Source organism: Lagopus leucura, unplaced genomic scaffold (assembly GCF_019238085.1).
Source record: "Lagopus leucura isolate 7727_CA_CO unplaced genomic scaffold, USGS_WTPT01 Super-Scaffold_100002, whole genome shotgun sequence".
Taxonomy (NCBI): Eukaryota; Metazoa; Chordata; class Aves; order Galliformes; family Phasianidae; genus Lagopus; species Lagopus leucura.
Window position 1 is genome coordinate 36,847,312 of NW_024962263.1, and position 25,313 is coordinate 36,872,624.

General features: G+C 34.8%; 1 protein-coding gene across 3 annotated transcripts in view; it reads left to right on the forward strand.

Annotated features, from left to right (window-relative positions):
• The first annotated feature begins 4,621 nt into the window (after positions 1 to 4,621).
• Positions 4,622 to 25,313, forward strand: part of RTTN (rotatin) — a 77,037-nt gene continuing 56,345 nt past the window's right edge. The window contains exons 1-13 of one of the 3 annotated variants that reach the window (XM_042869847.1): positions 4,622 to 4,663; positions 5,034 to 5,221; positions 6,543 to 6,741; positions 8,418 to 8,507; positions 9,348 to 9,426; positions 10,674 to 10,788; positions 11,276 to 11,426; positions 12,553 to 12,718; positions 15,673 to 15,854; positions 20,394 to 20,509; positions 22,112 to 22,282; positions 23,605 to 23,817; positions 24,956 to 25,068. In XM_042869847.1, the coding sequence (XP_042725781.1) occupies positions 4,633 to 4,663; positions 5,034 to 5,221; positions 6,543 to 6,741; positions 8,418 to 8,507; positions 9,348 to 9,426; positions 10,674 to 10,788; positions 11,276 to 11,426; positions 12,553 to 12,718; positions 15,673 to 15,854; positions 20,394 to 20,509; positions 22,112 to 22,282; positions 23,605 to 23,817; positions 24,956 to 25,068 (1,814 nt within the window). In that variant the 5' untranslated portion in view covers positions 4,622 to 4,632. Of the gene's footprint in view, positions 4,664 to 5,033; positions 5,222 to 6,542; positions 6,742 to 8,417; positions 8,508 to 9,347; positions 9,427 to 10,673; positions 10,789 to 11,275; positions 11,427 to 12,552; positions 12,719 to 14,685; positions 14,702 to 15,672; positions 15,855 to 20,393; positions 20,510 to 22,111; positions 22,283 to 23,604; positions 23,818 to 24,955; positions 25,069 to 25,313 lie in introns of those variants that run through there. The other 2 variants (XM_042869848.1, XM_042869849.1) reach the window with 2 other exon arrangements.

Here is a 25,313-nt window from a genome sequence, read left to right on the forward strand (position 1 = left end):
CTTGTTGAGATCTTGTCACAAGTTTTAAGATCATGCAATAAAATGCTGTTCCTGGCCATAAAAAGCATAAAAAGTAAAAATTTTTACTTATATAGCTTCACTGATGTTTACAGAAAACCTTCAGAAGTCTGCTATCATCCTACTGATTTTGAATACTAATTTCATAAATCTGGTTGTCAGATGAAGGAAGTGATAAACACACAGAAATGCTTTTTGCCCAGGCTGTATTTACAATGTATGGACAGTAAGTCCCATAGGTCCCATGTGGACTGCATAGGTAAGCAACATACAGGGCTGTTTTTTGATTTTTGGACTTTAGATATCAGTCGCAGTTGGTATCAGTAGTGAACAGAGAACAGTAAGCAGGTCTCCAGAACAGGGAAGGACACTTTTGAGCTGACTCTGGAATTAATACAGGCAGGCTGAGAAGATGGTTAATATATTCAGATAATTTTCTCAGATGAGGAGTTCCGCATCTAAGTTCTTTTGCCCCTTTGTAACTCATTCCATTTCCACTGTTTTCCTTCTCTTCGCTTCTATTTTGCCGTCTTCTTGAAGTTGTGAGTCTCATTTTAAATATAGCAGTCAGTGAGGCCAGGGTATCACAGTTCTCATTAGGCGTTCCCTTCACAGAAACTCCTGGAATTCATATTTTGCATCCCACATGACCTGATGTTTCTTCCTACGACTGCTGCTCTTTGGCATATGTGAAGGAAAATTCATGAAAAATCACAAATTGCAACACTTAAGCTCAGAAGTGCAGTAAGAATATTATCAAAGGTGGAATCAAGACTGTCACACACAGTCTTTGATATGGTGATCTCTAGATAAGTTGAAGAACATAAGAGCACAGAACTCAAGAAAGTAAAGAAAGGAAATTGTGTTTTTAATAGACAACTTTGAAAAAAGAATGCAGAGATAGTAAGACTGCATCCTGCACTGAATGAACGATTCACAGAAATTATTAAAAAAAAAAAAAGAGAGAGAGAGAGAGGGAGCGGAGAAGTCTGAAAACTCCTTAAAAAAGACTCTTTCCCCCCCCCACCCCAAGCTTATCACTTGCTAAGACATTTAACTGAAATGAAATTTTAAAGTTACAGTGTATCTTGTAATGAAAGTGCTAAATTATGGCTTTTGGCACAAAATCAGAGCTTATAATAAAATCTAACTAATATATAAAATTGAAAAGAAATTACTGGAATTATAGAAACCAAGTGTGTGAGGATAGAGAAGTAGGCAGGCAGTTCTTTAAAGAACATCTTGTGTAGAGCACAGTAAGGAAGCATCAAGGGACAATGTAAATGAGATTCAATGACTAATTTCCCCAGTGATGAAACTCCCATACATTTTGACTTCAGATCAATAACAATATACATAGAGGACAAATGTCCATGTTAAATAATGCCAGCAAAGATGAAAAAGTCAAATGAATTTTACAAGAAGTTATGAGAATCTGTAGGCTAATGGGAACTAGGAGATAGCAGAAAATGGAGGCATTAATGGAAGATACACAGGGAATCGGTGCTGTCAATAATGAGAGACCAATATTCTTCTTTCTGTGTAGATTTTCTCACAATTTCAGTGATAATTTTTGAATTCATCCACCACTTTACTTCATTTTCTATATCCAGTAAAAGACTGTGGGTTTTGCTTTGTTTTGTTTTGATTTGTTTTTCATTTTTCTTAGGAGAAAGACACTTTAATCTTAAGATACGTAACAAAGAACATCCATGTTAAATAACAGTTTGACCCATGTCAGAATAAAGCACGTTATATCAGCAGACACCGCATGTTCCTGGATCACTGTTTTGGTTACACACAACTGTATTTCTGGTCTAAAACAAGGGCAACAAAGCTGAAGCTGCTGTTCCAAGTCTAGGAATATATATGTATTTTTTTTCTGTTGAATTTAATTAGGCCTTCAGTTAAGAAAATCTGAATGAAATGCCAGCAAATACATTGCAGAGCAATGTATTAGCAATGGAGAGTATACATGTCATCTGCGCATTGCTGACAACTATGAATTTTTGTTTAGCTACTAATTCAAACACTCAAGACAATGTAGGAAAACATTTGTTTTTCAGATGCAATATTGATTGAAGATATTTGAAGAGGTGAGAAAAGTTACTATTGAGCATGCCTACACACATCAACCGTGCATGTTTCTTCCCCAAAGAAACATTTTTACTTAGTCTCCTTTGGGAAATGACTGCTTCTTCAATTCCTTTTCTTTGCAGAACAAATGAGGGACAAACCTATTCCATCGTTATAGATTTTCATAAATTTCCCAACAAACCTACTTGGGGAAATATAAGCACCTCTATATCTTTGATGAGAGCTCTTTGTGCACAGCTAAACGAAATTTTACAGTCAGTGATGTCTTTTTCATAATTGCTCTTGGAAAGATCCAAATAAGTTCAGCTTTTGTAGAAAAAAGCTAGCTGCAGCAAGCATAGTATGCTTATTATCAGACTTCGCACACCCTTTTTTTTTTCTTTGCTTCGCAGATGTAAATACTGACTTGCAAAACGATGGACTGCTCAGAGATATCATTAAGAATTTGGTACAGCTTGACACAGCAGATGGAAAATATTAATATAAGTTTACTCTGAGATAATATCATAGTGATGGTGACCAGGGTGGAAAATATATTCGATGCAAACTGAGAGGGCAGTGACATATATCCTTCCGGAAATCATTTGCATATGGTTGCACTTTCCAAATTTTTGTTGGCTGCAGATAAAATGTATTTTCTTAAGCAATATCAAAGAAGTAACCATGAAGATTACAAAGCCATTGTCATTTCTGCATTTGCAGTTACACAGAAAACAAATTCAAGAGCATATACATGCAACAACATGCACCACTTGTACACCACCTGTCATCAATTCATTTTTTCCCAATTATCATGTCAAGTTCAATCTCTCAAAAATAAACACCAGCCCTCTAGTCAATCGACAATGTGTTATGCATCTTTACTACGTGTTTAAGATACTCAGCTTTGTGAAACTCTCTTGCATTATGAACAAAGCAGTCTACTCAGACGGACATGGACAGGCTGGAGGAATGGGCTGACAAGAACCTCATGAAGTGCAACAAGATGTGAAAAGTCCTCCGCTTGAGGAGGAAAAACCCCAGGCACCAATACATACTGTGGGCTATCCAGCTTTGCAGAAAATGATGGATCCTAGTGGACATCAAGCTGAACATGAGGCTCCTGGGCTGCATTTGGCAAAGTATTGCCAGCAGATTGAGGAGGTGATCTTTCCCCTTTATTCATCACTGATAAGATGAAATATTGAGTACTGTGTCCAGGCCTGAGCTCCCCAGTACAAAAGAGACACGGATATACTGCGGAGTCTATGAAGGGCCAACAGAAGACTGAAGCATCTCACATACTAATTCCTGAGACTGAGGGAGCTATGACTCTACAATATGAAGAAGGCAAGGCTCAGAGAGAATCTCATCAATGCCTATAAATACCTGAAGGGATGTTGCAAGGAAGATGGAGCCAGACTCTTTTCAGTGACAAGCCAAGAGACAGTGGGCTCAATATGGAGCATTGAAGGCTTCCTGTGAACATCAGGCAGCACTTCTGTGCTGTACAGGTGGTGGAGCACTGGCATAGGCTGCCCAGAGGCTGTGGTGTCTCCTCTTTGGAGACCTTTAGAAGCCACCTTAATGTGGACCTGGACACCCTGCTGCTCTAAGTGGACCAGACACGGAGGCTCCTTCCAATCTCAGCAACTCCATGGTTCTAGAGATCAGGTTATAAAACAAACTACAAAACTATTTTTGCAGATTATGTTGCAAAACAACGACAAAACTATTTTTGCAGAAGTTTAGGTTGCAAATACGCCTTTAAGAAGGATGGCACAACTTAGGATATGAAGAGCTGTCACCCTAGTTATGGGCAAGGCATCTTGCCAGGTTGGATGGGGCCCTGGGCAGCCTGGTCTAGTAAATGTGGAGGTTGGTGGTCCTGTCATAGGCAGGGGGGTTGGAGCTTCACAATCCTTGAGGTCCCTTCCAACCCGAGCCATTCTGTGATTCAAGCTGCAAGCAGAACACCGATGTGGCAGCTCCCTTCTGAGCAGAGAACGGCAACTGCCACGGACCCATTCCAATGCTGCAGGGTGGGGAGGCGGCTGGTTTGGCTACACAATCTCAGGAGTGGGTGCTGTGTTCTGAGAAGTAAGGATGGCTGGGCTCCTGCACAAATACATTTATTTTTCTTTGTAGAATACGAGGGAAAACCGTACCGAGGAAACGGCCCAGAACTTCCCTCCACAAAACCCACGACTGGCGGCTGCAAAGTACTCTGTCAGTCAGGCCAAGTGCAAGCTTCCCACCCCCTCCCCGAGTGACTCCCGCAGGCTAACGCCCACTCTTCCGCCGGCTGCCGTAGCAGGGCACCACGGGACTTGTAGTCGCTTTCCCTTCCGCCAGCGCGTTCTGGGGAAGTTTCCCCGTTCCCAGCGTGCTCCGCGCATCAAAGGGCGAATGGGGCAGAGGAGGGGAAGCTGGGGGAGGCGGTGGGGACTACGTCTCCCATGGTGCCCCGCGGCCGGCTAGGCGCGGCGGTTGGCGGAACCGGCGCGACAGTTGAATTCCGGCGGGGAGAGAGGCGCGATGGAGGTGTCCTCGCTCGTCAGGAAGCTGGGTAACGGCGACCGGCTCCCCTCTGCCCGAGCACTCGCCTCATAGCTTGCAGCGGTTCTCTCCCTTCCCTCCTGTGCGGGATTCTGTGCACGGCAGGTCTCTCCCTGGGCGGGCGCGGGGCTGTCCTGCTTTTCCCCGGGCTCTCTCGCTGCGTCTCCCGGACAGAGCAGTTCGTGCCCCTCAGCCTTTCCTTCTGCCCTCCATAGTCAGTCCGTCCGGGGGCTGCCTCCGAGATGGAGGGGTTTCCACACGTCTTTGACAGCCGTGCGTTTGTCTTAATAAAAAATAAAAATAAAAATAAAAATTGTCAGATGATCTGATGTTGTTGTGTTTTCTGTTTTCTTTTCTACTTTGTCCTGTTTTGGGGGCAGGTCATGAACTGGCGGAGATAAGAGAACGGTCACTGAAGAGCATTCTGTTTAAATTGGATCATAACTTGGTTTCCTACGCCGATCTGATTCATGAGAAAGTGCTTTTCCCCAGTCTCTTGGAGTGGTTCAACTTTCCCATAGTGCCAATGAAGGAGGAAGTGCTGAATTTTGTGAGCCGTTTGATCAAGGTTTGGCATCCTTACATTTATTTGTAATTGAACTGTATCTTTAGAATACAAAATAAAAGTGGTTGTAAGTTTAGTTTTAGTGAGATTTTAGTATTTTACAAAGAAGGGAGTAATAAAACCATCATGTGCAGGCAGAGAAATGAAAACTCCTTCCAGTACTTGAAGGGTTAAGGCAGGGATGGCTTTAAACTAGAAGAGGGGAGGTTTAGGTTAGATGAGTTTTCACTTGGAGGGCAGTGAGGCACTGGCACAGCTGCCCAGAGAAGCTGTGGAGCCCCATCCCTGTGGGTGCTCAAGGCCAGGTTATCAGGGGCCCTGCCCATAGCACGGGATGGAGCTGGGTGGGCTATGAGGGCCCTTTCAACCTAACCCATTCTATGACTTACTCTGCAATCAGTTGGAAGGACAGTGTCTTAGTTTCATCAGGGACGGAATTGTTTTCTTCGGTGTGTCTGCTATGATGTTATCTTTTGGTTATATGAGAAAAACAATTTTGATAATGCATCCATGTTTATACTTGCTGCTCAACAGTGCTGTACAGAGCCAAGGAGCTGGGGGGGGGGGGGGGGCACAAATTAAGGGCAGCTGGCTTAAACTGCTAAAGGGACTTCTATGCTAAAGGAGTTCTATAGAAGGTGGAAGTTCATCTCATCTCTTTTCAGCTGCTTGGGGGTGTAGCTGGGAGTTGGTCAGTGGGTGGTAAGCAATTGCTTGTCCATAATTTGTTATATAGATTGATATATATATATCATAATTATTATCTTTTTCTTTTTCTCTGTCTTAGTAAATAGTTTTATCTCAAGTCACGAGTTCTTTGTTGTTCTCTTTTTTTCAATTCCCTCCCATCTCTCTGGGAAGAGGGGGACTAAGCAAATGACTGTGTGCTGCTGAGCCATCTGCAGGTTAAACCACAAGAAGAGCTGAAAAAGGAATTATTTTGTGGCTTTCTACTTAGTTCTGATTCTTTGATTTCCTGTTTAGTGTTTAACTTCTGCCTGGGACAAAAATTTGCACCATTCCTGAGAAATTAACAATTTAAAAACAATGCAATTCATTTTTAAAAAGTGGTAGATGCAACTTTCCATGAACTTCACAGATCTTAACTGCATCCATTCTTGTCCTGTAATCATTAAAAAGCAACTATAAAGAGGAAACTAAAAAAACCCAAACATATTATTGACAGTGGTGAACAAACTAAAAATAATAAGGGTCTAATCAAGCTTAAGTATTGGTTACAGCTTTTTTTTTTTTAAAAATCCCTCCCCTCAGAAGCCCTTGAAATTCTTCCAGCTAACTCTGCCACTTATTTATCTTAATATAGCATCCACCTGCTGCTCAGGAAATGATTGGAATTGGTGCAGTGGAGTTCTTCTCTCAGCTTCGCTCTGATGTGGATCCAAACTTGCAGGCTATAATAGATGGGATAGTGGATGGACTCTTTTTACTTCCTTCTGAAATGCCTCCTAGTTATTTATCAGGGTGTTACCAAACTCAGTCTCAGCCTTCATTAGATCAACCAGGTAAGTTATATATTTGGGAATGTGACTTATTTTAAATGAAAATAAAATACATGAACATCATCTAGGCTGTGAAAACTGACATTTTGAAGCACATTAGTTATATGTATTCTTTAGTGTGAAGTGTGTGGTAAGCATATTCTGCCAGAAAAATGTGATCTTAGCTCAGGTGGTGCTGCTGCTCCTTTAATGGAATTCTCTGCACAAGAAAGGTCCTGTTTGTTATAAGCAGACCTTTTGTGCATTTTCATATTGTCTATTAACTATTTGTTACACTTTGATAAAGATGTGACTCAGAAATAGCTTTTGAAGGTTGCTTTATGGCCATGAGTGTATCAACTTCTGGACAAATCTCCTATTAAGCCATTATACTTTGCTACCTCTCTTTGCATAGCAGACTTTAAGAGGAATATAAATGTGTTTGTGTGCATATGTATACATATAAAAAAGCAGTTGGATTTTTTTTTTTAAGTAGCATGATGGTCATCATTATCTCCTTAGCTTTGTATAAATACTTGTTATAGTAAAATGTGCAAAGCTTGCTGACAATGAGTAAAGTGCTGTCATTTATTTCTGTTAACTAGCCTATCATCCATTACTATGATGTTACACAGTGCCTCTTAGATATAGTCAAGAAACAAATCCATGTAGTCTTTTTCTGCATTAAAAACTTAGACAGAAAGTATAAAGGAGGAAAGTAAGAGCCATGGAAGACCTTTCCTGATCCTTCCAGCTTTTGTGAGAGAGATGTGGTTGCTGTACTGCACAGTGTAATAACAATCACATCTTTGTGACTCACACTGTACAATCTCACAGAAGTAAAATCTTTTATTGCTTCTGCAGCCTGTCCAATAATTGGAATTTCATATTGCTGGAACAGTATTCACTGATTTTTATTTTTTTATTCTGAGTCCCAGTAAGAGTCAGGCAAGATTTTAATCTAGGATTTACTGTGAGGAGTAATGTACTGATCTGTTACATATGCATGCTTAAAATATACTTATTTTCCTAATTTATCACATGCAATTCCTCTTTATACTGTAAGTTGGATTAAATCATGTAGATTAAGTTGCCTGAGTGCTTAGTAATAGGATGATGTATTTCTTTTTCAACTTCTGTTACTGGGAAAATGTAGATCCTGGCATTATATGGTTGATTCTTTGAATCAAATACTTCAATCAAACGTGTCCTGGGGGACAGATTACTTTCTGTGCTGTGCATATTTTGTTATATAGTTTGTATCTATATATGTGCATTAAATATTAGTATACATGTATGTATATTCACTTATATGTATATAAAGGGGACTTGACCTTTCAACTGTCTTAAAAATGCAGCAGTTTTGGTAGAGGAAGGCTTTTAGTAGTTATTTGTAAATGTAGCTTTTATTACTACACAGCTGGATTAGAGAAAAACATTTTCTTCACTGCTACTTTTCACTTAAGCAATAGACTTTGTGTAATTGTTTTTACTACTGCTTATAAGGTATGAAAGGTAGTGTAAGAGTAACAGTTGGAAAATATTGTTATAAAAACAGACATCAATACACTTCTTTTTTTTTTTCTCCATTTTGATTTCCTGAGGCTAATTGAAATCATTTTAATTGTTAGGGAAAAAAAGGAAGCAGTGGAGATAAATTGACTTGTTTGTTTGTATAATTTACTCCTAATTTGTTGTAGTTCTGCCTCAAGAGGAATTATTTACTGGATATTTTGGTCAAGAGAGGAGTCATATGCGCCAGTTGGAAATACCTCTGAAAAGAACACTTGGTAAGTGTAGTTATAGACCATAAATTTGATTAAAGAAAGTGCTTAGAAATGTTATTTAGATTGAATTCAATTACAACTATTAATGCTGACTATTCTTTTACTTGTTATTCTGTGAATTCTGATATTACAAACTTCAGCTAAAAGTCTGAAAAAAATACAAAAATAAAAATACAAGACAGTAGATCTTCTTCTCTAGTAAATAGAATAACTGCATCAGAATATGTAAAGCACCTTACAATAGGCTGTACTTTAACAAAGTAGTTTAAAAAAAAAAGTAGTTTAAATTGCTAATGCTTTTTCAGAAGATCTGTGTTCTGTAATCAAATGTGTCTAAGTACGTTTTCGTTAATAAAACTCTAACTCTGAAATACCTTTCTATTTTCAGAAAAATAGATAATGCTTTAGAAATCTTTACCTTTTACCTAAATGAAATCCAATGTTATGCTCCAAATTATTTAAAATATGAAGATGTTTCATTGACTGACAAATGTAGACCAATATTACTTGGACAAGTCTTTGCCTGCATTGATATACTAGTAGCAATTCCCATGTCAGTATCATATTTAACATGTAATATATTGCTGAAAAGTAGATTTTAGAATCTGACTTTCGAATTACTGTATATAAAGTACTAGTGTACTTTTTATCAGTGGACAAACTATCTTTAAAATTGTAGAATAACTATTACAAAAATTAATTTTTAAAATAGCCTTCAAGTTATTTTTGGATGGCATATAGATCACGTTTTGACTTTGCTATAGAAAAACATAGTTTATTACTTCAGTAAAATATACTCTAAAATGTCTCCTCTCTCGTGTTTGATTTTGTTTGTTTTTGCAGCAAAATGCTTGAAATTTTCCACATTTCCTTGGCTAACTCTTACTTCGACAGATAGACACATTCTCACATCAAATGAAAGGTACAGTAATAATAGCATTGGAGTTTGGTTCTAGTTTTTACTTTTATTTGAGAAGAAGATTATAATTTTTTTGTATATTTTCATATTTAGGCTGTTCCTGTAAATAACTCATGAGTTAATTTTTGATAAATGATTTTTAATACTGCTCTGAAGTTTTGTGGAACAGATAAACAATGATAGGTAATAGGACAGTTTTCCTGTTAATAGCTGTATTCATTCTTGATGCTTAATTCAGAATACATTTTGTTTGGTTCATAACGCTTCATTTGTCTAAATTTGTCAAGGGACTAAAATATGCTGTCCAGTTAATTTTGGAGCAAAATTGTTGCCTCCTCACTTGGCAGAGAAATCCATGCTTTTGATAGTAGCAAACAATATTTAGGCCAAAAAGTGTAGTTGTGTTGCTTTCAGACACTGAAATCTTTAAATCTTTTTGCAATGATGTATTTTTTTTAAAGTTTCACATAGTAAACTAATGTTTGAAGTGGTCCAAGGAAAAGTTTGGAGCTGGATTCCTTACAAGATCTGGGATTCCTGATTTCTAGCTTAGCCAGCAATGCAAGATGAAGAATTGGATTACTTAGCAAGTCTACTTAACTGTTATGTTTCTTGTGAAATATTTTCACTTTTTACCTTTCAAAAGACTTATGAAGCTGGAAAACCTCTTTAATACATCAAATCCTTAATCTAGAAAAAGAGCTTAAAAACTTGAAACAGGACGTGTTTAAATTGTAAACAGTGATTTCCCAAACAGTAAAAATAGAAAAAATGATGTAGAAGGTTAAAAAGCTATTATTTACTGTGCTACATTTTAGAGAATAGCTACAAGATTTCTTTCTTTATGTCACTTACCACATATGTAATTCAAGTGTTTTGAAGTTGTACATGAACCTTGCCAATGGAGGAAAACTTGGTAAGTGTTAGACTGCTTGCTGTATACCACTGAGATAATCACTAGCTTCATGGGGAATTTCCAGTTTTTCTTACCTCAATTTCCAATTGAGAATCGATAAAGTTATTTCCATTCTGGGAACTTAACTTCATATGACAGTGGGAACAAAGGTATTCTTTATTGTATACAGAATTAGCATAGCTAAGGAATAACTCAAATATAAAAATTGCATGACAGCTCTTTTTTTGTTTTGTTTTTTGATCTTCAGTGTTGTGATTATCTATTTCTTGTAGAGGCTTGTGATTACTTCTTTTTTTGTTGTTAATGCATATTTAAATACATATTGTGTTTTTAGTTCTTTAAGAAGTAGCAACCAAAGTTTAATTTGGAGTACATGTGAACTTCTTCAGGATGTGATTATGCAAGATTTTCCTGCTGAGATCTTCCTTCAGAGACCAAAGATTGTACAGGCAAGAATTAACATTGAGTTTAAGGTTTTATTTTTTTATGGAATCACTTTTGGCAAGTTAGATGTAAATGCTACAAGTTGTTTCTAAACAAAATAGTTTAACAATGCAATTATATTCTAGTTAAAAAATTATACTGATTGTAATATGTATATCGTTGATCAGTACTTAAGTGTATTGAAAAATTATGTTATTTTGTCTGGATAAGGTGAAATCGCGTCCCTGTCACACGCACCATTTAAGGCCTTCCAATAATGATAGCAAGAGTTTTATTAGAAATATAATGTGAAGCTCAGGACTTAAGAGTCCTTAGAATAGTCTTGTATTCAATAAGAAAACAATAGTTAAGCCTATTCATTCTTTGCTGTGATCTTTAAACACTTGGAAACGTTTGTGAATTGCATTTAACTCAAAGATCTTTCTGTCATGATTTTCATGCGAGTGTGTTATAATTCAGCTATCAGTGTTAATGGTTTTGTATTATTTGCAGAGCCTTTTATCTCTACTAAACCTAGCTTTTGGAGGAGATGGAAGACATCGATTAGCTTTACAGGCTGTATCGTGTCTGCAACAGCTGTGCATCTTCCTAAGAGGTAGACTTAACTTCCACAGAGATCCAGGTTTTTTTTCTACTGAGCAGGGTAGGTATTTCTAAATATTTGAAATAGTATCTTGTTTTTTGTTACAGGTGAGACTTATAATGCTTTCTAGAAAAAACGTGCCACTTTTTAGCAAATCTCATGAAACTGTTTTGGTAGTTGATGTTGTTCGGTACTATATATGTCATAAAATATTTCTAGAGTACTTGCATTGTTTAAAAATCATTTTAAAACATTTTAAAATTAAATTTACTGTTCGTATTGTTTCACATGATTCTCTGTACATCAATTGTTTATGCAACTTTGTACTTCATCAGGAAAGGGATTTTAAATAAAGCTAAATGAAATATTTAAGATAAAAGTAGGCAATGTTTGAGTATCAGGTTTTGAGCTATTAGTTCTTAACAACTTACTTAGGAATTGCTTCAGCCATGATAACGTTTTTTGTATTCTGATGACTGAAAATCATTTTTTCAGAAATTATAATTATTAGGGCTATTTCTCAATGTTCATAATGCTTACATTTTGTAATTTAATAATGTAGATTAGTTGTAAGGATTCTCCCGTTTCCATTTTGTCAGATAAATTTAATCAGTTTTGTTACTCTGAAATGGCAGTCTGGTTCTTTTCAGAAGATTGTCACTATAATTGGTGACAATCGCAATAAACTCTGTTAGCTGTGTCTTTACTAATTCCATTGTAACATCAACAAATCCAATAGCCTTAGTCAGAGGCCATATCAGTATTTTGGTCTGTTATTAAGTAAGTCTTCATGATCGTTCTCTTCTGATAAGTTGATATCTATAACATGATTTCTTTGACCACAGCCATTTATTCGAATGCAACATATATTTGAAGCTTATGCAATGTAAGAATGTTTTCTTCCACTGTGCAGTTCTAAGACTAAGATAGCAAAACATGGTATTAAATTATTCTATTGATTTTTTTTTTTTTTTTTTTTAAATTTAAGATTTATGATTAAACTATGATTAAACTGAGTTTCCAAACTCTTCTGCATGCCAGTGGTAGGTTGTCCTAGCTTGCCAATATTTACTTATACGTTTCAATGCTCTACCTTACTTTTACCATTAGTTGACTATTTAATATCTGTAAGATAAAAATAGTCTACATCATTCCTTTAATGGGTCTATATATAATGTTTACAAAGGCACAACTTCCCAGAATTCTTCTATATCTTACTGTGAAGAAGCAAGAGATGCTCCTCGTTCTCAGAATCCATCACCTGGAAGTAGTAGTCCTCGGCCGTCTGTGATTGGACGGACAGTTCAGCGTCCTAGAGGAGATGGTCAAGATTGGGATGCAGCATCTTCTAGGTGAATAAAATCAGAAATAAAGTTGAATTTAAATTAAAAAATGTATTAATACAGGATTATGTCATGAGCTCTATGCCAGTATTTGAGATCACGTGAGAGTTTTGTTAACCAGTTAAATTCAAATAATTTTAATGGAAATGTTGTAGTTGCAGTATCCTGCAGCTCATTAAAAACAGCGTGATCAATAGGTCGAGGAAGGTTATCCTCTGCTCTGTCCTAGTGAGACCACATCTGGAGCACTGCATCCAGTTCTGGGCTCTGCAATTCAGGAAAGACAGGGAGTTGCTGGAGAGAGTCTGGTAGAGGGCTACAAAGATGATTAGGGACATGGAGCATCTCCCTTATGAGGAAAGGCTGAGAGACCTGAGACTGTTCAGCCTGGAGAAGGGAAGGCAGAAAAAGTGTGTTTGGGGTTGAAATCTTACCAGTGCTTATAAATATCTAATTGGTGGCAGTCAGGTGGATGGGACCAGGCTCTTTTCAGTTTCCATTGCTCCTTTTTCTACCATTGTGCACCAAAGTGGAGCATAGAAAGTTTCATATAAACATGAGGTAAAATTTCTTTAAGGATGATAGAGCACTGAAACAGGCTACCCAGAGAGGTTGAGGAGTCTCCTCCTCTGAAGATATTCAAAACCTTCCTGGAAGCTTTTCAGTGTAACCTATACTAGGGAATTTGCTTTAGCAGAGGGGTTGTACTAAATGAATTCCAGAGGTCTCTTCCAATGATTCTGTGATTCTGTACTTACATTTCTAACAAAATCTCTTAGTATCAGTTGTTACTATGCTGTTAGTGCATCTGTGTGTAAGACACACAAATGTTTATTCAGACTATTGCTGTAAATTTGGGGTTTTTTCTTCATCAGTTGACCCCACAAGTTCTTAAAAAATATATGACCATCATGTAGGTAACAGTGTACAGTATGATAAAATATATTACGCTTTATAAAGGGTATATATTTATGATAATCTCTTTAAATTTTGGTGCTGAATCTGACAACAAATTTTAACTGTGTATCTCCTAAAAATGGAATTTCAACGTGAAATTACACATTTTCTTCATAACCTCAAAATATTGAGATTGTTGTCTGTGTGTAGATGTTACTTACATTGATCTAACAGACTTAAAGCAATTTCAGTTCCTGGAAATCCTTACTGTGTGCTTATTGGTAATTCTTTTTGAGTCTTTAGGGAATATTGACTTAATGGTTGAGTAACTCTTACTTGTTCAAATACAATGATTTTACATATGAGAACAGTTCAAATGTTTAATTGTACCCGCATCTTGAGAGTCATTATGTTAAAAAATATTTTTATTCACTATAGGTAGGTTTCATTCAGGTTTTATTATGTATTGAATACATCACTGTAAATAATCTCTGTGCTTTACATACTCTAAGACCTGTTTTCCCAAGTTTAACAGTTAGAGGGTTAGTAGTAACTGGTTCCTGTTGCACAAGAGAGAAGCATGGCCCTATCTATCTATCAGTCTAGTAAGGAAATCTACATAAAAATGTTAGTTGAGGTTGTGATGAAACACATTTAGAACAACTATAATGTACTAATTGTATAAGGCCATATTTTGAGTTATTCATGAAGGTATGCTTTTATATTGTCACATCCTATCTGCTGGTGTCTGTGAATCACATTTCTTATGAGTATATAATTAAGCTAAGAGATAACATAATGGAAAACATAGTTGAGCAGAAACGATGTTTAAGGAAACAGTGAAACAAAAATTACTATGATGATTTAACATTCATGATTCTAACATGGAGCAACTATTGTTGTGAATCTTTTTCAGCATAATTGTAACAAAAACTATTTGCTTATTGTCGTTCTCTAAGTAACTCTTTTTTTCCTTGCTCCTGAATCTTGAGACTCTTCAATCTGTGTGTTTGTCTTTTTCAAATTCTGCCTGGAAATTTAACTTTTCCTCTTCTGAATTGTTTTTGACTGATATCTCTCCTTTCTTAATCTCTGGTAAGTACAATCAGAACTACATATTGCTGAACTGTCCTGTTTGCTTATGGTCTTCAGTCATCCTTTTAATCTGTTAATTTACCGACCAGTCTCTTGTTGAGGGACATGGTTTAGTAGGAGCTATTGGGAATAGGTGAACGGTTGGACTGGGTGATCTTTTAGGTCTTTTCCAACCTTGGTGATTCTATGATTCTATGATTCTATGATTCTCTTACTCTGACACCTTTTACATTCTGGTAGTTAAAATAACATAGTCCTGCCACAGTTCATTTTTTTTCAGCTTGCTTAATAACAAAGCAAACCCTATGAAAGTCATACTTATTGCTAAAGCAATTAAAAACCATTTATATGTTTAGGACATTACTTGTTTCAATTAATTCTGTTAATTATAATGCAGGCAATAGAATTAAGTTCTTTCTGAAAGCATGTAGAAAATAATAAAACAGTGTTTTTTTTTTTTTTCTTTTGGCAATACATACTTGATTTTTTTGGGGAAGGGATAGTTTTCTGTTTTACAGTGAAAGGAGAAGCCCTAAATGCTCTATTTAACAAAGATTACTCTGTTTTCCTTCTAAGAATTCTGTTAGAATTTCCTTCTAAGAATAGCTGTGTAGGATGATCTTAATATAGTAGGTATAATTTAGATTGAAATTTGATTTAATAAGTGGCCTTGCCTCAAGCATTTGTTAGATTTTGTTCATTTAAAAAAAAGTTACAAGTTAACTGATGTTTTTCTCTTATAATGTTGTTATTCTATTGCAAAAAAAGTCAAATAAAAAATTGGAAAGATAAAATTCTCTGCTTCCTGCAATACTGATTGGATATTGGTAAGGAATGGTATGCTTTACAGAAGGAAGATGTTAAAATACCTATTGTCATTTTTAATGTCTATGCAAATGTCAGTTTTCTTTGCAAGGGTTAACACCGTGTCTTTCTTATTTTTGTTTGTAATTTTTTTTGGTCATTTTAAGTGGAAACAGTACTCAAGCAAATGCGGACTCGAGAATTTCTCTGCATTCTCCGCCTGACGCAGGACATACTGACCTAGCAGATATTGAAAATGAGGACACTTTGGAATTACAGATGAAGCAGTTTAGCCTTCCTCAGTTCTGTGTTTCCATCTTGGAAAATGCTATACCCCTTCTAAGAACAGGTGAGAAATTTTTGAACTTTTTTTCACTTTAACCTATCCATTTCCATACCAACCTGTTAGGAACGTTGGTATTATGAGATGTAGATGATTACTGGTATATAGTAGTTAATTATAACAGTTTTTTTCAGAGTTTTCATCTAGATTGTAAGGTTTGAATTTTCTGGTTGGTTTTCTTATTTCCTGCAGAAGCTTAAGGTGCTTTTTACTGGTGAAGGCGAGTAGTGATAGGAAAAAAGTGGGGGTGTGTTATGAAAAACTGCATGGCAGAATAAAATGTCACTCAAGAAGAAGGAAAAATAACCACACTTAACAGCACACTTTTCAGTCTCTGAGCCTGGGTTTTTTTTCATGTTCAAGAAATAATAAACAAAAATTCTGGAAAACAGTTTGTTTTCATGATATTTGCATTAACAAATAACAGTTGTATATGAAGTGAGGAACATTATGTAAAGGTAGTCTCATTGCTGCTAAAGAATTTTACTTTAACTGAAAGGTTCTAAATTGCAAAACCTTTTGTTAGACAATCGTTTTGCTCTTAGGTTGTCTAAAATAGCATTTAGTTGTAAAACTGTCATCAACAAAGGTATTGGTAAGAGATGTATGGAAATATGTATCAATCTATGACTAGAATAGTAGTCCAAATTATTTTGATAATAAAACAAACTCATAATCATTATATCATAAATGTCTTTTCCTTTTAGAATATTGAAAAATTTAAATATTCAAATACTAACTTTTTCACAAGCACATTCATTATTTTTGCAATTTTTTCTTTTACTTATGATGTAAAACTGTACAAAATTTATTTTCCATCTTCTCCATTTCAACTGTCACTTCAAATCTACAGACTTAAAAGCACTTAGTGAATTTTTTCATAATTGAATATTTGTTTCAGTGTTTCAAGTTTCTTTCTTTGCATCTTAGAGAACTAAAATAGATTCATTTTCAGATGAAGTTGTTCTTTTCTGTTGCCCTCAGTTGTTGTTTTTTCCTGTACTTTTTCTTAGTTTCTATCTTTCACTGTGCTGTAATGAGACATGGATGAGAAAACATTTTTTTTTTCCTTTTTTTCATCCTGTTCCCATTGATCTGAAACCTTGTGATGTGTAGTCTCACTGTGACTTTGTGAGACAGGGATATGTAGTAATGCACTGTTCTCATGTAATAGTGTTTTCTGATTTTATTTTATTTTTCAGTAAAGTTGACAGGCATATTTATTACCATCATTACCACCGTACGTGGGATAAAATAATCCCTCTTTTTCTCTCAGCTGTTTAAATTATGAAGTGAAAAGAAATTAGTAAATGTACTGTAAAATTCACTTATTTGATATATTTTATAATGTAACATCTTTTTGTTAAGCTCAAATGCTGTTCTTTGTTGAGATGGAAATTTTTCATTTGCTGTACTGACCTAGCTTGTGACATGGAGTCATTTCAGATATCAGTAGTTATATGGTGGCTTTTTTAGTTTTTCGGTGTTTTTTTTTTTTTTTTTTTGTTTGTTTGTTTGTTTTGTTTACTTTTTCTTTTTGTTAGCTTTAAGCCATCTTGTTGATCTTAAGTTTAGTGGTTTAAAGCCAGTGTTAATACTGGATGTCTTATTTTGGTCATTGATATATGCTTCTTACTTTACATTTAGTAATAATTATCTCTTAAGAGGCGGTGATTGCCCCACATGTTGGGAAACCAGTATCTTGCCAGTTTATTCACGTAAGATTTTGGTGAATTGGATTTGCAAGATACGTGTTTGAAAAGTAAAATGAAAATGTATTGTAACATGTTATTGCTTCCCCTCTATTCAGCTAGTTTACATGAAAGGTCAATCTCTTCCATCTGGTTTTGATCCAACTCTGTAGGTGTGAGCATACTCTTACAAAGCCAAGTATAGACATAAAAACTATGCTAGATCAGAATTGGGGTTGGAGACTAACTATTTCTGTTACTTAATTTCCATTTGCTTTTCTTTGCCAATATTGTAACAAGTTAGAGGTTTTCATAATAACATTTCAGTTTCACTTAGAAATAGCATAAGATGATGGAGATAATTCCAATAATTTAGAATTATGTTCTTCACTGCTTGATTGGGAAAACATCCTGTTTTGTGGATCTTCCAGGGTCATGTCAGCAGTCATGTCATTCTAACCTAATGCACAAGAGTTTAATCTCTCCACATATGTTTGTATTTGGTCTTTGTCTGTCTCTGATTAACATGAACAGCAACACTAATGATGATCTATAAGAAGAATTGTATTAGATGGTTTAAAACAACTAGAAGTGATAGCTATATATATCTCTATTGGCATTGATGGCTCCTTATGGTATCTGTCACTTTTGCTGTCACTATCTACAATTACTGTGGGTATGACTACATGTAATGCATTCATGTCTTTATTTGTGATAGATTCTAAGCAGATTGTTGTGGGGAGAGATGATTACACTTGAGTTTCCATTTCATTTAATATTTGTGAAATATTTTAACAATTTGCTAAGTGAGTCAGTTTGTTTAGCTGTATATAGTTATTTCAATTTTGAATTTGCTATTGGGTTAATTATATCCTTTACTATGTTTTTTGGTAGAAATATCAACATTGCATGGTGAATGGAATTTATGTTTAATGTAATTTGCTAGTAATTGTATTATTTGCTTTTAAAATCAGAGTTACAAGTGTGTTTATATATGAATTAGGAGATTATACCAGTACAGTCAGGTTGTATCAGCAGTCTGCCTATTAGGAAGTCCATGGTAGGCTAATTAACTGTGTAGCATCGTTCTCTTGGTAGAGTTCTTTATATTAGTCTAATGTAGAAACTAAAAAAATAAATATTAATTGTGCTAAATTATTCTGGAAAAAAAATAACAGTACTGACTCTGTTCTATTTGATAATGAAAAAGGCTACCTGTTGCATCTATCAACTGCTTCTTATGATGGTCCTGAGTTTGTACTGCCCTATAAAGTTGGAACAGTGGGATCAGCATTTCAATTAATTAATTATGATATTTCTGTTACTGTTTATAAAGTATATTTCTTATTATTTGATGTCACTGCACTCATTTATTGTATGGTATGAAAAAGTCACTGCTTGATTGGGAAAACAGTTTGTTCTAAGCTGCTGGTGTCTAGTTACAGAAATCAAGCAATGAATTTTGAGATGCAACATAAGCAGAATTAATTATGTAGGTGAAAGTAGTTTTCCTTTATTATATCAATTAGTATACTTGCATGTTGCAGAGCTTCTGTAATTTTTGAAATACTTTTCAGGACTGCCAAATGATCTGTCTGTAGATCATGACAGCTACAACAAAGTATTATTGCAGGTGTAATGTGTAGAATTGCATGAACTTTCATCTTTCTCACTACGTTAATGACACAATTTTTTTTTCCTGAAGTATGCCAACAAGGCTTCTGCATAGAGTAAAATCTACAAAAAGTAGATACATTATTTTTTGTTCTCTCTCCTAATACGTGCTATAGCAAGCCATAAACTTGCTTTTTAAAATTTTTAAAACAGATCTCGAAGGATATTTAGTCTTCATCGTAATTTAAAAGTGAATTGAGAAAGTTCAGTGGTATGTAGAATTCATCCATGTTTTAAAATAGAAACAGTCATTAAGCCAACAGTTGAGCTATGTCAAGTATCTGGGGCAAACTGTCACTTTCTGGTTCCCTTGGATGCCAGACATCCTTGGCATCCTCTGTTATCTGTTGATGAATGTACTTGGTCTAGCTCCAGGAATTCTGCCTTGATGAGACCTAATAGTCTTTCTTAGACTATTAGACTTAGAAACAGTCTTTCACTGTTTCTCTAATTATTTGTGGACATGGGGCAGGAGCTGTATTTGTAGTAAATGTAGGCTGTGCAGTTTTAATCTTTGGCCAGGTTTATTTGTGTTCTTATGTCAAAGTGTGGAACTGTACCAAGTAAGAAAATCTTTAATAAATACAACTAAATAGCCCCAAATTAGGAGATACTGAGTCTGAAGGTGTCATGAAAAAGAATAAATATTTGATGTGAGGGAGAAGATGTTATGGAGGAGAAGTACAAGCAAAAGTACAAGTGATATTCATCTCCTTGCCTTTCAAAAATAGATCTCACATAGAACAGTCCAGGAGGAGATCTGCTGCTCCTCCTATACAGAAAATGCATATTAATGAGAATAGGCAATATATTTTGAATATCTGTAATCGAGCTCTTTTTTGATGGGTGGCGGTGGAACTAAGTAGCTATTCTGAACTTTTTTGAAGTCCAGTGGTTGTATTTACAGAAATAGTAACACGTTATCCTCTAGAATATAAGCAAATGCGATGTTTTTTAATTTAGATGATAATTTTAGTGTTTTCTATTGTGATTTTTTCCTAGCTGTTGACTTATGCTAGAAGATATTTTGCTGGTTGAGGGTAGTTGGCATTAATTTAATAGAGGGATACTAAAGGAAAATCAAATTTTCAGTATTCAGATTTAGAATACTTCAATGTGGTGTTGTCTGAATATGATATTATTTTACTTGTATTCAAATTTATCCTCTAATTTGTATTAGGCAGCAGGAGGATGACAATGGAAGTTCTTGAGTTGCTTGTTGAAGACCTGTACCTTATTGGCAATGCTATTTCTGAGAATGTTTGGGAAGATGAGAGCCTTTTTGGATTGGAACTGGTAAGATTTCTTTAAGCTTTGGTCAGCTATATTTAGTAGTCCACTTTGGTAAGCCTCTGATGTTTACAGTGATTAATATACATATTTAATCTACTCACCTATCCTTTTGAAATTCCTGAATAATTTATTGCTAGCTTTACCACTGACACATTCTTTTTATTTGAAATGTAAGTTCTTTCACTAGAAGATACTGAAGTTTCACTTTAGGAAAATAAGTCATTAATTTTGTCTTGTAGTGAAAAGCTATTAAGTTGCCATTGAGGAACACATGTAGGAAGTTGCCATTGAGGAATGCATGTAGGAAGGGATCTGAAGCACAAGTGCTGACTACAGATGCAGAAGAGAATTTGACTTAAATGACAACTTTAACTTTGTTTACACCTTATAAACTATTTATTTAAGAGTAACTGTTTAGATCCCAAACTGGAATTTTAAAGTACCTTGAGTCCATTTCCTAAGTACAGATTCTCACACAGATTTTGACTGCTCACTGTTGCTTGGCTGAGAAAGAAAGGAAAAAGCTGCCTCAGGAGAGATTTAAAACATTGTGGTGCTGTTGGCCTAATAATTTAAATTAGTAGAAATACACCCTGAACACAGTTGAGAATTGTTATAGACATGAAACATCAAATTAGTGAATGACAGGTGAAGTAACAATGGGTGACTTGCTCTTTTGAAGTTGATGGAAAGCTAAAACATTAGCTGGCATAGCTTATGCACATAGCATAAATACCAGAGATGGAGAGACTGAAACTTGTCTAAAAGCTTGAGTTAACTGCAGTCTCAAATGCATATGACTGAAGTTAGAGTTCATGATGATACCGCTACATATGAAGCAATAGTACTGAAATAATTGTTAATTAAAACATTAGAGGAGGCACTACTGTGCAATGATCATGTATTTATAGGAACTAGCAGTGAATGAGATTTTTTCTTTGTATTAGAGTGCTGATCTGTCAAAATCCATTGTAATTGATCAACATGAAGTCAATCCTGTGGATTCTTTGCAGAACATTAAATTTAACAAGCTTAGATGAGAAGAAGAGTCCTTAAAAGGACTGCTTGTCTCATTCTCTTCTCTCACTCCCCATCCTCCAAAATGCAAGAGGAGAAAATGCAATGAAAAAAAGCTCATGGGTTGAGATAAGGAGTGGTTTAATTAAAGGATATGGGAAAAAAAACCAAACCCAAACCGCCACCAACAACAAAATAACAAACAACAAAACAAAAGGCCATGTAGAAGCAAAAGGAGACAGTTATTCTCTACTTCCCCATCAGCATGTTCTAAAATGCTAGAAGTTCTAAGATGAAGCAAGCAGGAATTAAGAAAAGAAGGAAAAAAAAATAAAAATAAAAGGGAAGAGAGTAACCAATAATGGATAATTACTGAACAAAGTATTCACAGCTAAAAGTGCGGGTAAAGTAAGAACTAGAAGTAATTCTGTTCAGATGACAAATGAAATGCTGTGTATACTGTACCATTTCTGCAATTTTAAATTAGTTTGTATAATTATTTTAAAGGTTCTGCAGGTACTATATAAACAATACAATAAAAATATGTCAGTTGTTTTTAATGATTGTTTGTCTTTGATTTGTTTTCAGAAAGACAAATTGCTTCTGGTCTTGGGCTTGCTTGGAGAAACTATACTATATCACAAAACCAATATAAGTGCAGAGCAGCCTGAGGTGATGATGGTGCATCACAGAATGGCATTTGTTAGCATTTCACTTTTCACAGTTAGATTGCTGCAAACACTTCTTCCTGTGGAAAAGGTAGGGCATGCTAATTTTAAAAGTGATTGCATTTGATTTTTGCACCTTAAGAGAACACAGAAGGATATGTTCCTCAGTGATTAATGTTGGGAAGAATAGCCACCAAACAGAAATACATCTGATTTACCGAGGCTGAAATATGGTTGAGGAAGGGAATTTTGTCTTCAGGTATTGGTATATTCTGCAGAACCTGCTGCAGAATGCAAGTCTTAAAAAAAAAAAAAAAAAAAAAAAAAAAAAAAAAAAAAAAAAAAAAAGTTATACAGTTTTTTAATGAGGTTTACAATATTAAATGTATATAACATTTTTTTTTCTGGTATTATAAATGGTTTGCAAAACTATGCTGCCCCCTGCTTGCTTATTGTTGGCATGATATGTGTACTACTGTATACTCTTGAAAATTATTCTTAATTTTATGGAGTGTAGTGAGCAATTATGTTTTATGCTTCATTCTGATTTTAAATTATTATTTGCTTCTAATGCTCTTTTTAAAAGTTAAGTGTTGTAGCTCTTCTGTTGTTTCTTTTGAATTTATTTCCATTGAAGGTCCCATATTTGAACGTTTTTGTAGGACGCAAAATGGTAGAAGATGTTTAAAGTTCTTTAAAAACTTGTATTGTCTACGTTTTTCATCTATCATATTGCATTGTAGTTTTCTTAGACATGCTTTAACTTGAATATCAGATACTTTTTTCAGTTTTTTTTGCCATGAACATTAAATCTTTTACTAATAGTGAAAGTAGATTCTTGTATCTGCAAGTGAGTGCAGGCATATTAATCTAGTGACTTTTTATAATTTTTGTTTATACCCTTCAATGTACAAAAAATGAAATTTTAGTTCTGTGTATGATAGGAGTTGAAAAAATGCTGTTGTACTCGAGGTCAAAATTTTAATTGAATGAATACTGAACACTTGCTGTAAGAAAGTAAAAACAAAACAAAGTAATAGAAATTCCTATTCTTAGTGTGTGTTACTGCTATGTGGAGTCGTACAGATAATTGTGATCTGTGCATTATCTGCCATCTAGTGGTTAAACAGTAAACGGGCCAATCTATGAAGTTGGTGATGTGGCTGGATCAGACCCATCTTTTGTTTCTGCTTGCAAGTCTGGTATTAGGACTGGCATTTACTGGACTCCTACATTTAGTAATAATAACTTAAAAAGTACTTTTCATAGAGAACTCATTTGATTTCTGTTTCTTCCTGTAAAATTTACCTAGTACCTGTAATGATTGTACTTACTGAAAGACTGCAAATGCTTTTGTTGATTTTACTATATTTTTTGACTGTGTTATTCTGAAAATTGTTTTCTTTTCTGAAGGCAAGCAAAGTTTTGCAAAAGAGCTTGCTGAGTGCTTTGTTCCTTCTGTCACTGGACGTGCCTTTTTCCTTGGAATATCCAAGCATTCACGAAGCCATTGCAGCCTATTTGGAGCAGATGAGTTCTGAGAACTACAGTATTTATAAACAAGCTTCAGAAGCTGCTTATTCGATTGAATGTACTTGTACCTTTATGATTGAAGTTCGTAAGAAGGTGTAGAATTTTATTATATAAAGCATATTTTTATTAATAATAAAGTAAATTTATTTCTTATGTTTTCCTTCTCTTGTAAAAAGTGTATTTTAGTGTTGCCACAGACAACTCATGAGTATTTCATAGTATTTCAGATGTATTTAATTTATGTGTGTTTTCATTAGTATTACTCTTGTTGTTTGTTAAAACAAACACAATGCCAACAAAGAAAAATTTTAGGTAAAAACAAAGAAATAAAAACTTGCAAGTGGCCATATGATCTTCTATGCAGAAATAAATTAAAGCAAGTGCTATATTTCAATATACAGTTCAGTATACTTAAATAGTTAAATTCCAAACTGTCGATTCTAGCTCTAAGATACTGCTACTTCTGTACTGTATAAAGTCTGCATGTTTCACTTTGTTATGCAGACAACAAATATACTGTGTTTTATTAGTTAAGATTCTAGCGTGGTACTGAAATATTCTTCTCCATTAAGAAAATGGACAAGTAATTCTTGCTTGTGCAAAATACTTGTTCCATTCTTACTGAAAAATAAATTAACAAAATACAGCAATAGGAATGACCTGTTATCTTAAATCTGAGTGAATACATCCTTTACATAAAAAGGTTCTGAACTTAATACAAGCAGTAGTTTAGTCGTAAAAAATTATTTGCAGTGAAGTTGCAATCTTCAAATTTAAGTGCTCACATTTAATGCTGCATTTGTTAACTGAAAGTATGAAGACATATATTGATAGACTTACTTATTTTTAAAAACTTACCCTAATATTAATAGTGAATTCTTAAAACTTTAATTTTCTTATACTCTATTCTTGGATACCTTAGAAAGCGTTTTGAATATTGTTGGAGTTTTTGTGTTGTAAAGTGTTAGATATTGTTTATCCCCATTGAATTTAATGGAAATTTTTTAGCATTTGAAGAGTTTTCATCTCACAGGACAAGGTACTAAAATGTATTCATTTGAAATCCAATGAGCTTGTTAGTCAGGTACTATGAACTTCTCTGCGAAAGGCTGAACTAATCTCTCTGTAGTAGATACATTAAATGATCAATTCTGAAAGGTGAGGAAATAGCATGTTATATTTTCAATATTACTAATTCTGATAGTTCCTTCTTCTTCATTTTACTTTTCAGAAGGAGAAGAATCTTACTGAATTAGTAGAATTAGCAGATCAGGCCTTACATAGCCTGCCCTACCATCAACACTTGACTTTGCTTCAGGAGAGTATTCACATATGTTCTAATATGTAAGTGTATTACTGTTTGATTTATTTGAGAAAATATATATATTTTTAATGGATAAACTTTCTCAAGTGGAATCTCTGTTTGTTTATGTGTCTGTAACTGAACTCAATTTTGTTTTGGCTATTGAAATATCTCTTGTGAACAATTTGCACCATTCAGTGGTTGATTTCTTAAAAATGGAATTTTTGACCACTTTGACCACTGTTTTGACTTTTTTTTTTAAATTTTTTTGTTCCATTTGTGCTTG